This window comes from Balaenoptera acutorostrata, chromosome 20 (assembly GCF_949987535.1).
Source record: "Balaenoptera acutorostrata chromosome 20, mBalAcu1.1, whole genome shotgun sequence".
Classification (NCBI taxonomy): domain Eukaryota; kingdom Metazoa; phylum Chordata; class Mammalia; order Artiodactyla; family Balaenopteridae; genus Balaenoptera; species Balaenoptera acutorostrata.
This window is the reverse complement of record NC_080083.1, coordinates 21,483,081-21,497,567: the sequence shown is the minus strand read 5'-3', so window position 1 is coordinate 21,497,567 and position 14,487 is coordinate 21,483,081. Positions and strand designations below refer to the sequence as shown.

The window sequence follows — 14,487 nt, the reverse complement described above, 5'->3', positions numbered from 1 at the left end:
CTGCATCAAGGTGTGATTTCTTTTGGTTCATTTGTCTCCTACCTCAAATCTGGCTTTGGGCCTGAGGCCTAAAGTCTTAGAAGGTGTGAATGTGGTCTTCCCCCCTTCATTTTCCTACTTAAGCTAAGGTCGCACCTCTTCCAGCAGCCGTAAGGGTGAAGCAGGTACACAGTGAGTGGGAAGGGGGATCCGTACATGCATGGGTCCTGGCTGTGGCACATACTCATCAGCAAGTTCAAAACCATTATGCCTGCTGAAAAGAACACTTTGTACCATGTGAACAACCAAACTATATTTAAGTGCTGGCTGGCAAAGCATTTGCATTTATGAAATGTTCCGAGGGATGGGGAGAACCACGACAAAACAAAGAAACAGAACTCATCCTCACCTAGTCCCTGTGGCAGAAGAAATATTTGTCCCTTACTAGAGAGCCCAACTAGTGAATATAGATACAACATGTCTCTGAGCTTTTCACAGTATAATAAACACTTAATTTAAAAAACAGGTTTGTCGACTGCTTGCCAGAAAGATTCCTTTCTGGATATGGCTGGAGATGCAACTACTTCTTGTATACTTAAGATAGTGGTCCCAGACATGTACTAAGCCCAAATACAGCTGTAATATAAGCTGTAAAACAGATTCATACAGACCGCTTGACGCCAGTAGAGATGACCAGTGCTAGGAAGCAGGGAGACCCATACATTGGTGCCTTTCTGATCTAATATTTTCTAGTATTTACACAACTAGTGGCACCATCAGCACCCCGTCATATACACCTTTCTATTAAGAACTGATAAATGATTAAGGCTTAGGAAGAGGGTTTCTTTTCTTCTTTCATCTCTAGAAGAAATGGAAGAGCAAAAGTAAAAGCTCAACGCTAGGTAGTCAGCCCTTTAAGCCTGCGACTTCCTGTTGCCCTCAGAGTGTTAGCTCCATCTGTCAAATGTCTACTCTGGCACAAAAAAGCTATTTAAAGGCTTGGTGCTATTGTGATTAGGACAGATCAGCTGGGAAGGATGGTATTTTTAGCTCTCAGCTAGACCCAGGGTGTTGAATCAGAAGGCACTAAACCTGAAAATGTTCATGTTAATAGAGCCCTCAGACTGGAAGGAAATGTAAAGGCCAGGGTACTCCAGACCTTGGGGTGGAGGCAGAGGAAAAGCTAGAAAGGATTAGTTGCAGGAAGTGGTCTTGTAAGCGATTAGCAATGATTCAGTGTGGGAAACGATGGCCTCGGGCTCCTGGAGAAAACGAAGTGGCTGTTTTTCCCTCTGCTCCATGTGCTGCACTGCCACGTGCTGCACTGTGTGTCACTGGAAAACTGATTTGCTGGTATTTGGAGCACCCGAGGCAGGGAGGAACTGGCATGAGGCCACGGCAGAACTGATCAAAACTGAATTTGCTTTGGGAAACTCTTCCAGTTTATATCAGAAGACAAAGACCCTTTGGGAGCAAGACCAGACACCCCTTCTTTGGGCAAGATCACAAATGTACACCAAGGTTCAATAAGGGTTCAGAACCCCAATCTGGAAGCAGGGGGATCTTTTCTATAACTCTGACAGGCCACAGTAAAGCCCTCAATCATCCAAACTTCCATTTTCTTTTTTGAAAAAGCATGTCCCCTTCACACCAGACCTCTGAAACCAAATCTGCTTTCCAATTACTCTGGCCTTTCTCTGCTCTCTATAGGCCAGAGTTTCCCAGATCGTGCATGTTCAAGGAACACTGGTGTTCCATAAGACGTTAATAACAAGCATTTTGTGACTTTAAATTCCACAGTGAAAAAATTCAGTTACTGTTGAGTTAAACTGGTCTCCTCGATGCAGGAAGCCTCAGCTTCTAGTGTGCTCATGTGCTCACCCAAGACAGGCACATCATACACTGTATTTTCCAACCTTTTTGACCACAGAACCCTTTTCTGAGGGACAAGTGTTCTCAGGAGCATAATAAATGAAATGTCCTGGGACTGACTACACAAGGGTGACTATAACTCTCGCCATGAACCACTGCAGATTCTGCACCTGAAGCTTCCTGAAAAACAGCTTACACAATGGAAAACTGCCCAACCTCCCAACTCATCAAATGAGGCTTGTGGTAACTAACCAGTAAGCCTAGGAGAGAGAGAACACCGTCACCTACCTAGAATATGGCATAAAAAGCAGCTCAATTTAAGTATGACTTTTTTGTGAAAACTCAGCAAAAATCTGGTTTTGTTTAATAACTACATAACCAGTAAGGCTGAGAAACCTAGACCAAGAATATGTTCAAAAGAAGGCAGATATGTGGTATTCCTGAAGAGAATCGACCAACTAGTAGCGACAGTGGACGTTACAGAAAACTATCTCCTCAAACACCTCTCCAAGGGCTCAGGAGAAGCCCTGTAAGAAAAGACTTGTCTGAACACAGAGGAGGAATGCATCATAGAGCGCTCCCACTCCCCGCAAAAAAACTTTTTAAAGAACAAGTTGAACTGAGAAGACAGTGAGTTGTTTTTTTTTTTCTTTCTGTACTGCTGTACTGCCTCTTTCCCCCACTCAATGCTCCAGCTACAGTGGGAGGGCGGCAGCCAGAAGGAGGAAATGACGGGTGAATGAAGAAAAGAGGAAAAGAGGCGGCACCCAACAGCACCAAGGCTCACTTTCATTCAAACGCCTTTCATTTCATAAGGCCTTATACTAACCTTAAAGAGAGACTGGAACAAAGGCAAGACCCTGAACAGCTGAAGGCTCCTTCCACTCCTGAGGATGCTTCAGTGAAACAAAGCCCTAGGCACTGTCAGCTGCTATTGTTTCTCCTCCTGGGTTCCCCGTTTGATGTTCTAGTACAGTAATAAAACTAACTACTAAGGGGGCTGGAGCTTTTTCACGGTGATTAAAGAGGTCAGTATAACCATATGAAAACTGACACAAGGCAAGAAAGAAAAAGGCTACCAACTAGGCTTTAATCAACTATGATGTAGTTTTACTAGTAAACACAGGATTCCAAATAAGGATCTCAGAAAGAGCCACTACTGAAGGCTGATGTAAAATGACAAACAGTCCTTTTAATTTTGGGGAGAGTGCATATCTTCAAGTGCCACTTCAATTACCTAATGCTTAGAATGTTCAAGTAACATGACTCATACATGTTCAACTACTAGAGAATTGGGTGGGTGGATCCATTCTAGTTCTTTTCTTAAATCTGTTAGTTTGTAAGTAATCTAGTACCTACATCAAAACATCCCAAGTTTTTAAAGAGAAGTTTGCAAAGTAATACCATATACTCACTAGAAATAAGGTAGATGTGAAAAGATAGGTAAAGAAAAGACAAAATTTTCAAATATCTAATTTAATGCACTAAGATGAAAATGAAATTTAGAGTCATCACTCACCAGCATTTAAATGACATTCCTTAATCTGAAACTGAAGTTCATTTTCATTGGGAATATCCTTCCATGTTGCAAGGAAGACCTGGCGCTCTGTATGGGGAAGCAGAGAGAAAGGAAGGATGTGTACAATCTGTCAATATTCTGACATCTAAGCCCTTGTACCATTTCTCCTTTGGAGTGCTGGCTCTAGCAGTATAGCCAGCAGTAGCCTGGGACTGGAGTCAACTCTTAGCTATGCAGAGGTGCTACACTCCAGGTCAGTTAATCCCTCATGAGTAGCACTAAGATACACTGGAAATGAGTCTACATCTAGGGTTTAGTTTTGCCTCCAGTGTTTTCCTATTTGGGTGACTTTGGTAAGTCTTGTGATCTTTCTGATTCTTAATTTCATCATATATTATTACATCCGCCTACCCTACCCAAACAGCTACTGTAAGAATGAAACCAGTGTTAAGTGCCAATACAACTGCATATGTATCACTACAAGCTAGTTTTATTAGATGGTGGTTTCCTAGGTAAGGGAAGAGAGAAACATCAACAACCACATGGGGAATACCAATAGATTTATCACAAATTATTGAATTCTTATCTTGAGACAGTAAGAACTCAGGACAGGGCTAAGTGCTGAATTTCCATGTATTATCTCAAGTCATTATAAAAACTATTTCTGCTTTGTAAACTTGGAAACTGAAACTCAAAAAAATTAAGCACCTTGCTACAGTCACATAGCTAGTAAACAGCCAAGCTGAGATTCAAATCCACATCTACTTGTCACCAAGCCACTTACTCTGTATGCTGTGGTGACTGGCTTACTTGGATAATGGGCATTGTGACTTGGAGACCAACAGCAAAGCAAGATCAACTGTGACTCAGGAGAATATATAATTAGCAATTATTAGAGCTTTAGAATAGCCTTCCTCCATTTTTTTAAACCTCAAAATAACTTGTCCTTCTGGGGCTATGCTCTGCCTGACACATTCAGAGGAAGGGCAAAGGTATATTTGGCAGGACAGGAGGACATACTTACCCATTTTGCCATCTTCTACAAAAAGCACGTTGAGTGGGATGAGGCAGCTGAAGTAGAAGACATCAATATTGTTTTTCACAGCCACCTGCCAGGAAAGTAGCAAGGGAAAATTAGGACATCATAAGAAGCCAGGTAGGAGGGAAAGAACAGTTATGTGTCTAGAAATATATCACCCAATTTCCTTCCTCTTTTATTTATTTATTTTTAAATATTTATTTATTTGGTTGCGCTGGGTCTTAGTTAGTTGCGGCACGTGGGATCTAGTTCCCTGACCAGGGATCAAACCTGGGCCCCCTGCATTGGGAGCACGGAGTCTTAGTCACTGGACCACCAGGGAAGTCCCAAAAATCTGTTATTTATTTATTTATTTATTTAGCCTCACTGCACGTCATGTGGGATCTTAGTTCCCCGACCAGGGATCAAACCCGCGCCCCTTGCATTGGAAGCGCAGAACCTTAACCACTGGATGGCCAGGGAAGTCCCTCCTTCCTCTTTTAGACAGGGCAGGAAACCCCAAATCAAGACATACCAGCCCATACACTGCAAAGCATGTCCTTATTCACTCCACTGTCAAGAGCACCGTGGACAGCCTGCAACTCTGCCTTGCTCCAGGAGGGGCCCCAGGAGGGATGAATTCAAGGCACAAATTCTATACCTGCGACATCTAGTCAGTTGTTTTAATAGTAGTTTCTGCTACCACTTACTAAGTACCTATTAATGACAATATTTCTAATCCTCATTATAACTATCCCAAACAAAGTACTGTTACTCCCCTCTCATTTTACAGATGAGGAACTGAGGTTCAGAAAGCTTAAGTAACATCCAGTATCACACTGTCAGTACACAGAAGAACCGGGATGCAAATGCAAAATTGACTCTAAACCTTGGTTTTTTTCTCTCCACAATAACTGGTGGCATACTGCCCCTTATCTTTTTTCAGATATCACTTTTAAAGCGCTTTCTTTTATAAAATCTTACTTTCCTAAGTCATAAGGCTGGAAAAGCTTGTTGGGTCAAACACTCGTAAATCTGATGACTCTCGGAAGGAAAAGTCTTTGAACAAATGAAGAAATGAGTTTTCTTCTCACAATACAAACTTCTGGATTTGGGCAGGCTGTGATTCTACCATGGCCCATTCAATCCAGAGCGTGCTGTTCATATTTTTTAAAAAGCTATAATAAGTACTTGTGTTCAGGGGCAACACTGATTGGTTTCTCTATTCAGAAACAGGCAGACTCCACTGTGGCAGATTATAAGAGCCATATACTGTAAGAGGGGAGAGTAGAAGAACTGCTCGAAACTACCACTTCCCACTGGTTTCTGTCACTGGTGACTTTCCTATCTATGCTCTTGGCACTGCAGAAATCCATTTCTCTAGGTGAGTTTTATAATCAGTAACTATGTCTATTTCTCTCTAAGAAAATAAAGGTAAAAAGTGCTTATCCAGCACCACTATTCTCTCCCCGCCCCTTCTTGGGGCAAATGTCTATACTTCAACAGCACATTGAGATTGAAATATCCTCTTTCCGAAGTACTTCCAGTTCTTTTACATTTGTTATCAACTCATCTTCCCCACCTTTTTTTTTTTTGTCTGCATTGGGTCTTCATTGCTGCGCATGGGCTTTCTCTAGTTGCGGCAAGCGGGGGCTACTCTTCGTTGTGGTGGGCGGGCTTCTCATTGCGTTGGCTTCTCTTCGTTGCGGAGCATGAGCTCTAGGCACGTGGGCTCTAGAGCGCAGGCTCAGTAGTTGTGGTGCACGGGCTTAGATTCTCCGTGGCATGTGGGATCTTCCCAGCCCAGGGCTCGAACCCATGTCCCCTGCATTGGCAGGTGGATTCTTAACCACTGCGCCACCAGGGAAGTCCCTTCCCCACCTAAAATAGTACCTTTATTTCATCTTCCAAAATTTGGTTTGGGTATGTCTACTTGATATCTTTCTGCCCTCTTTCCTATAAGAATTCATCAAATTACTTTCCTTGTAACTTGCACATTTAACCTTTCAATGACCCACACCCAGGAGTTTCTTACCTATATCACATAATCAGATGCCCAAAATGCTGAGACAGCAGGAGTCTCAAAAAGCTAGAGTCTGGTGAATACAAGCAGAGTAACTAACCTCAGGAAAGAGGGACCTTAGACACTCTTTAAGATGTACTAGAGCACCACTTCAAAAGATCTACACCAGCTGTGAGCTTCTGGGAAGGAGGTATTTTCTAATTCATCTGGTACTTAGCAATGAGAGAACGGGAACTCTTATTTCAAATAAGGGCACCAAGAAGACCTTGAGGGAGTGCCAGGCTCTGTAAAGGGCATTTAGAAGTGAAAACTGGAAGTGGTTCAAGTGGGCTAGTGTGGGTCATATGTCCTCCAAGAGAGAATATTAGTGGTTCTCAACCAAAGACTTTTATTAGAATCATCTGGAGAGATTTCTCAAAACAGAATCCGGGACTCCATCCTATATATTTTGGAAAAAGTTCCTAGGAAGATCAACCAGACAAGTAATTAATTTAGAACAATGTTACCTAAGAAGTCTGCGTGGGCTTATAAATAGATCGTTCTTCTGAGGGAATCCTTATTCTAACTGAAGCCCTTTAACAATGGAAAAGACATGAAAAGCTCTTCTAGGTCAGCAGTGCTAAAACCATTCTGCCCCAAGGACCCTTTTGACAAACAGATTAAAGTCAGGGACCTTCTTTCTGAAAACCGTACATGCAACGTTTCCACAAAAACTTCAGGGGTTTCAGGACACCCTGAAGACTATCCCTGGACTTCTGCTCTAGAATAATTCTCTGAGAAGCTGGGACACCCAAATCAGAGGCAGCAGACACAGTGGCTCTGAACACGGACCTGGGAACCAGACCAGACCACCTGATTTCAAATGCTGACTCTGTTACTTACTAGCTGTGTGACTGTAGGCAGTAGTACTCAGCTCACTCTCCTGTCTGAAGGATGGAGATAACAACAGGACCAAATGCACGGGGTTGTTATGAGGCTAACGAGTAAATGTTTGCAAAGCACTTATAATGGTGCCTGACTTACAATTAAGTACTATTAACAAATGTTTCTCAAAGAAAAGTTCCCTCTTCTTTCACCATTTTCTGTTTTACCTTTTTACTCAGAATTTTTCATAATTAAGGATAACCATATTAGACTTAACTGACATCTTACACATGCTCAAATGTAGTATTACAACTATGCTAACAAGAGATCAGTGAAGAAGCGTTTCATCTCTTTTACATTAGATTTTCAAAATCTGCATTTTGCAGCTCTCAAACTTTTACTCTTGGCTAGGACTGCATTTATTTCAAATATATATGGTTCCCTTGGATCTGGGCCCTGCCTACCTCTCCAGCCTATTTCCTTAACTTTAAGCACATCAGAATTACTTCTTGCTCCCCACACACTGAAACTGACACGCTGTTTCTTGTCAGATGTTGTTCTTTCTGCTTAATATGTTCTTCTCCTAAAACTTTATCTGTCTGGAAAATATCTATTTAATCTGAAGATTTAGTTCAAGCTTGACAAGGATTACTCAGGAAGGTTCCTCTCCGTAGCACCCACTCCATGCACCTCTATATAGAATAAATAATTGTTTATCTCTGCCTCACCCACAACACAATGATCTCTCAGTGCAGGGGCTCTCATCTTCACTCGCATACTAGTTAGTGACTCAATAAGTATTTGCTGCATGAAATTTAAGGGGAAGAAGTTGAGCTAATGGAAGGAAACACTGGTTTCTCAACCTTTTTTTTTTTTTCTTTTTAACCTGTACATCGTTCATATGCAAAACATAATTTCAGGGACTTCCCTGGTGGCACAGTGGTTAAGAATCCACCTGCCAATGCAGGGGACACGGGTTCGAGCCCTGGTCCGGGAAGATCCCACATGCCGCGGAGCAACTAAGCCCATGCGCCACAACTACTGAGCCTGCGCTCTAGAGCCCGCGAGCCACAACTACTGAAGCCCGTGTGCCACAAATACTGAGCCCACGTGCCACAACTACTGAAGCCCATGTTCCTAGAGCCCATGCCCCGCAACAAGAAAAGCCACCGGAATAAGCCCGCGCACCGCAACCAAGAGTAGCCCCCACTCGACGCAATTAGAGAAAGCCTGCGCACAGCAACGAAGACCCAACGCAGCCATAAATAAATAAACAAACAAATAAATTTATTTAAAAAACCCCATAATTTCACCAGTAACATGGTTCATTAGGCACACAGACACTTGATGAGGCAAGGATTGGGGGACAGAATGATACGTGGGCTCTTTTGGTTTCAAATTCACTGGGCTAAAATAATATTTAGATGTTGAGGAAGAGTAACATAGGCAGTAGATCGCAACCCAAAGAATATTAGATTCTCCAAGGATATGCCAATAACTCTTCGGGAGTCTCAGCAAAAAAGATTCAAGGAAAACACAGTATGAAGCCAGTCCAATTCCAATCCAGATGGCAGCTCTCTCTCTTTTTAAATTTTTATTTATTTATTTTGGGCTGCGTTGGGTCTTCCTTGCTGCGCGCAGGCTTTCTCTAGTTGCGGCGAGCCGGGGCTACTCTTCGTTGCAGTGTGCAGGCTTCTCATTGCGGTGGCTTCTCTTGTTGCAGAGCACGGGCTCTAGGTGCGCGGTCTTCAGTAGTTGTGGCACGTAGGCTCAGTAGTTGTGGCTCACGGGCTCTAGAGCACAGGCTCGGTAGTTGTGGTGCACAGGCTTAGCTGCTCCGCGGCATGTGGGATCTTCCTGGACCAGGGCTCGAACCCGTGTCCCCTGCATTGGCAGAATTCTTAACCACTGCACCACCAGGCAAGTCCCCAGACGGCGGCTCTCTTAAACAGAATTGAGTAAACCTTAGAGTATGATATTGACCGCTTCAGCGGGAGAGAGGGGAGTTCTTTGTTTTCTTATTTTGAAATTCACCATCCCAACAGGTACATAACAGAAAGACATAATCCAGACAAGCTGGAGAAGTATTTTCCAAGAGCTTTAACATCAATGTCTAGCTTGCCTATGGTAAATCAATTATCACATATATATCCAACTGCCTACTTATTATCTAACAGATATCTGAAAATGAACATGTCCAAAACCAAATTCTTGATCTCCCCATCTCATCCCTAAATGGAACCTCCTGCTGACTTTCCAAACTCAGTATATGAAACACTGCCAAGCTTTTTATGGTGTCCCTGCTTCTGCACTTGTCTCTCCCCACCCAGCTTCCCAGTCTACTGTCAGCACGGCAGAGTGATCTTAAAATGTAGATCAATTCATAAATACTTCCCTGCTCAAACTTCCAATGACTTCACAAACTTACAACTGCCTATAGTTGGATGTCCCTTACCTCTCTGTTGTCACATGCTATGACTCTCCCGTCAGCCACAGGAGCCTGCTGTTGTGCCCTGCACATACCAGGCATGCTCCTATCTCATAGCTTTTTGCCTTTGTTGTTTCTTCTGCTTGGAATTCTCTTCCACCAGAAATGTGCAAGGCCCATTCTGGCCTCCTTTAGGTCTTTGCTTTAAATCAAATATTATCTTCTCACGTAGGTCTTCCATGACCAACGTATTTATAAAATTATACCACCCAACCTCCAACTCTAGGACTCCCTATCCCAACCTCTGCTTTTTCTCCACTGCTCTTATCTAACATATTATTTTACTTATTTGTTGGTGCACTGCCTGTCCCTGTGCCACATAATTCACCTCGAGTAAAATGTAAGTTTCACAAGGGAAGGGATTTTTGTCTCTTGTTCACTACTGTATTCTCAGTTTCTAAAACAGTGACTGGCACAGAGTAAGGGCTCAATAAGAATAATGACTGTAAAATACACTACTCAAAGTTCCTGACAGCCATTTGGGTTTAGACAAGATATGAACTTGGTCTAAAGTTTCCAAAAGGACAGGACTTCTCAAGTTTTTTCCAGTGTACTTCCCTTAACAGAGGAGGAAAGAATGGACATATATAGTGGGGTGGAGGTAGGGGTGAGGATCAGGATTAGGGGCATAATATGAAGTAGCCCATCATAAGAACAAAATTTCTTTGAAGTTCCATGCTATTCCATAATGAATCCACGTGTTTTAATATGAAAATGTGTTTCTCCATTTTCCTTTAAATAAAACTGATGCTCCAGGCGAACACACCATGTGTATTCTTCAGCCTCAAGTACCTCCTCCTAACACATGGTGGTTTTAAAAGCCATGGGTCACGACCAACTGGTGTTTCTTAAAATTAATTTAGTGGGATGAAACTGGCATAAAAAATAGAATAGAAAATGTCATAGTGCGTCTCATGAAGAGTAAGTAATGTTTCCTGAAACTTTCAGTTTTATGTATTGTGTGTATACACTATGTAAAATATATCTCTTACTGTAAATTGCAGTCAAAAAAGTATAAAAACCATAATACTCATACACCAAATTAAAAAGGAAGCAGTGAGGAAATGGGCTCAGTGAGCTTAGGAACAGAGTGCACACCTCAGTTTCTGCTTTGAGGATGCCTAAAGCAGATCACAGATGGTACCAAGGAGCTGATTACCTAATCCTCTGTTCCTCTGGTCTGTCACGTGTGACATGCGGACATAACAATATTAACTTGCCTCTCAGGGACATCAATAAGAAGAGCAAATAGAAATGATTATGAGGCACTTGGAAAACACAAAAGCGGGCTATAAATGCTTAATAATAATAATGATTTTTAAAAGTTACTTTCAGTGGCTGCCGGGGCAAGAGCAGCCTGTCAGCTTCAGCCTGTAACCAGCAATTAGTTTCTTTCCATAGTACAGGAAGCCTGCTGCAGGAGCTGCAGCCTCTTTATGGTGGCACAGCTGGAGAGCAGCAGGCTGAATTAATATTCTAACCTTGTTTCAGTGTGCTCAAAAGTACTATAAAAAGGTACGAGATGAACTCAGTCTGAACTCTGGCAAATGCGGCCTCTCCCCACAGATCACCACAGGAGGCACTGCCACAAGAAAATTCAAGGCAAGTGGTATATAGCTCACCTTTGAGAGTATATCATCTACTCTTCCGTGACGTCACTTGTGACCTTTCCGAGTCTCTGAGGAATTTTTTTTTTCCTCCTCTCCATTTAGCTTTTAGAAAGATTATTTGCAGGCTGGTCCAAGCCAGGACCAGGCAGTGACGCCAACCATCGCCAGTTGTCTGAGGAATGATGATTCAGATGTGTGTTAAGCACCACACCACCTGGTCAACAGAGCCTAGGGGAATGGCTCTGAGTGACAGGTTTTTAATGACACTGACTCCAACTGTGTGATATGTCATCTGAGACTCAAGCAGAAGAGACTCTCTACTAGCTGCTGGAGTTAAATGTACCTGTAGTTCTGCATTCCTAGTCAATGCCAAAAAATATCTACCATCTTTAGTTTAAATATGGTCTTCCATTTCAAACCCTATTGACCAATAAATTATCTGAGACTTCTCAGAGACATCCTGACAAAACAGGGCTATCTATAATATTTGACAATGTCTGAATACAGTTAAAAATATAGCAGAAATAAGTCATGCAACCCACCATAGAAAATGTCAATTTACTTTCCTTCCAATGCTAATAACATTTTAACTTGAACAGCCATCTTTAGTTTACTTCCATGGCTAAGATTCAAACAAGAAGCCTCTATTTTCTTTTTTAGTTCACCCAACAGATCAGATGGATTGCATGGCAGCTGAGCAGCCCTCAAACACTGACAATCTGCTGTCATTATAGATAAAAGCCACACTTGTTGATTTTCATTGTTAAGAGCATGTGGACGGTGTAGCCTCTTACAGGGAAAACTTGACAGGTTCCTCTCTTCCTGATAAAAGCAGCAGCTCCATGTCCCTAAGCTAATTTCCCCTTGGGCAACAACATGCACTTCAGCATCTGAAATTTCCACGTTTAAGTGGCTCTCAGAATGGAAAGGAAAGCTCTGAACAGACCGTCAGATGATCTCTTAAACTTAAATCTTCTAGTGGTACACATAATTACTGGGTTTTAGAATGCCAATGAGCGGGCTTTCCCTGCTGGTCCAGTGGGTAAGACTCTGCGCTCCCAATACAGGGGGCCCGGGTTTGATCCCTGGTCAGGCAACTAGATCCTGCATGCATGCCACAACTAAGAAGTCCACACACCACAACTAAGAAGCCCGAGCCTGCATGTTGCAATGAAGATCCTGCATGCCTCAATTAAGACACGGCGCGGCCAAAAAATAAATAAATAAAATAAATATTAAAAAAAAAAAAAAAAAAGAATGGCAATGAGAACCTAAGAGACAAGCTCTCTTGGTGGGCCCTGTTTTGAAAGGCGAAGAGAAACTAAAAGATACTAAAACTGATGTAACTATGACTCCTCCTGGAGTCCCCATTCGGTCATGCGATTTGCTTAATCTCAATCTCAGAAACCTCCCACAGAGTTAACACCATGAATTAGAATGTAGGCAGATTAAATCTCCAGAACACCAAAGAGAAGATTAACATTGTAAAGTGGTACGCACAGACGTTACTTTAGAAGAGGAAGGAGTATATCAGAATGATAGTCTCCAAGGCTGTACACTGGAAGAACCCTAAGCACAGTAGGGTTAGAACTACTGGAATCAAATTCTGTAATTCTTCTGCAACTTAAGCTAGACTCTCAAGTATTGCTTTAAAAAAGAATTCCCCCTCTCCGTCAAAGTCATTTGGAAAAAAAGTGGAAAGGTCACAATTTTCATGAAAGACTGCCTCTGTGGACAGAGGCAGTCTTTGATGAAGCTTCTTTTTGAAGCCCACCCATAGCCACCACTAAAGCCATCTGAACTGCAGAGAGTCAGCCTGAACTCACACCCTTAAAGTCCCAGCACAACCTCCAGTGCCAGCATTGTGACACCTCACCCCAGAGTGAACTTCAGTTTAGGAGTCCCACCCTTTTTACTGCTTACCTCTGAACTTATAAACAATCACACCCATTCCCACCAAAGCAAACACTACTGATAGCAAGAGTGGAAAAACCTGGAACTGGGACATGCTAGACCATTACCTTTTTAAATAAAAAAATTTTTTTTTCCCTTTTAAAGGCAAAAGTTAGACTGTTTTGAGTATTATTTGAAAAAACTGTTTTCTGAAAGCAAAGAACTGAGCGACAAGATACAATGATCATCTACTGGCAGAAGGCAAACCCCTTTGCCCTTCCTTTTAAAGCCTGCCTTGTCATCACTTCATATCCATCAGAATTAGAAAAAAGTCAGGCTTCTTTCTGGTCTCACAGAAAAAGGGGCTTGCTCAGCTCCATTTCCTGTCAGACAGCTAAATGATTCTGGTTTTCCCTGGGGCTCCAAGACACAGAGCATCCTTAAGCTTCCAAATTTACTCTGAGAATATGATACAATAGTCGGAGGGAATTAGGATAATGGTTTAATAGTTGTGTGGTGACAATTTGTTTTTATTTTGAAGTGGCACACAGACATAGGTTAGTAACAGAAAAAGTTCCCCAAACGTTAGAACAGTCACATGTTCTATTTTCCTAGTTATCGCCAGCCTTGGAAAGAGGGTCCATTAACATGCTGTGATCTTGCCTTTTCAAATATCAATGAACAGAGTAATGGAAGCAGCAGCTTCTAATGTTTGTTCTGCCCATTTGAGAGAAAATGAATCTGTGACTGTAGGTTCTCAGATTAAACTTGGGATCAGGACCAGACCCACCCAAGTAAAAGGGTATTGAAATGGGCAGGGGGTAGACTGCAAGGCCACTAAGAAACAACTGGCAGACAGAGTGTTTAGGGATACCCTGTTTGCTAAGATGAGGAGATGGCCTTGCTGAGTTTGGTTCAAGAACCAGATGCACCTGATATTTGTAAACACTTTCTTAAATGAAAGCAAAAAGAGTCATTCAACAACAAATATTTATTAAGCACCTATTGTGTGCCAGGCATTGTTCCAGGCACTAGGAGATAAATCAGTGCAGAAAAAAGACTAAGACAAAAACTGTTGCCCTTTTGGAGTTTGCGGTCCAGTGACGGGGCAGCAGGAGGTGAAAATGAATAAGTACAATAAACAGTATTTAAAATGGATAAGTGCTCTGGGGGAGAGTAAGGGTAAAGGGGATCAAGAATACTGGGAGTAGAGTGAGGTGG

General features: G+C 42.3%; 1 protein-coding gene across 4 annotated transcripts in view; it reads right to left on the bottom strand.

Moving 5' to 3' along the window:
- Positions 1-14,487, bottom strand: part of AP2B1 (adaptor related protein complex 2 subunit beta 1) — a 119,156-nt gene that overhangs the window by 7,691 nt on the left and 96,978 nt on the right. For all 4 annotated transcript variants that reach the window (XM_007190197.3, XM_057535475.1, XM_007190198.2 and 1 more), the window contains 2 exons: positions 4,395-4,479; positions 3,371-3,457 (listed from right to left, as the gene is read on the bottom strand). In XM_007190197.3, coding sequence (XP_007190259.1) covers positions 3,371-3,457; positions 4,395-4,479 — 172 coding nt within the window. The remainder of the gene's footprint in view (positions 1-3,370; positions 3,458-4,394; positions 4,480-14,487) is intronic.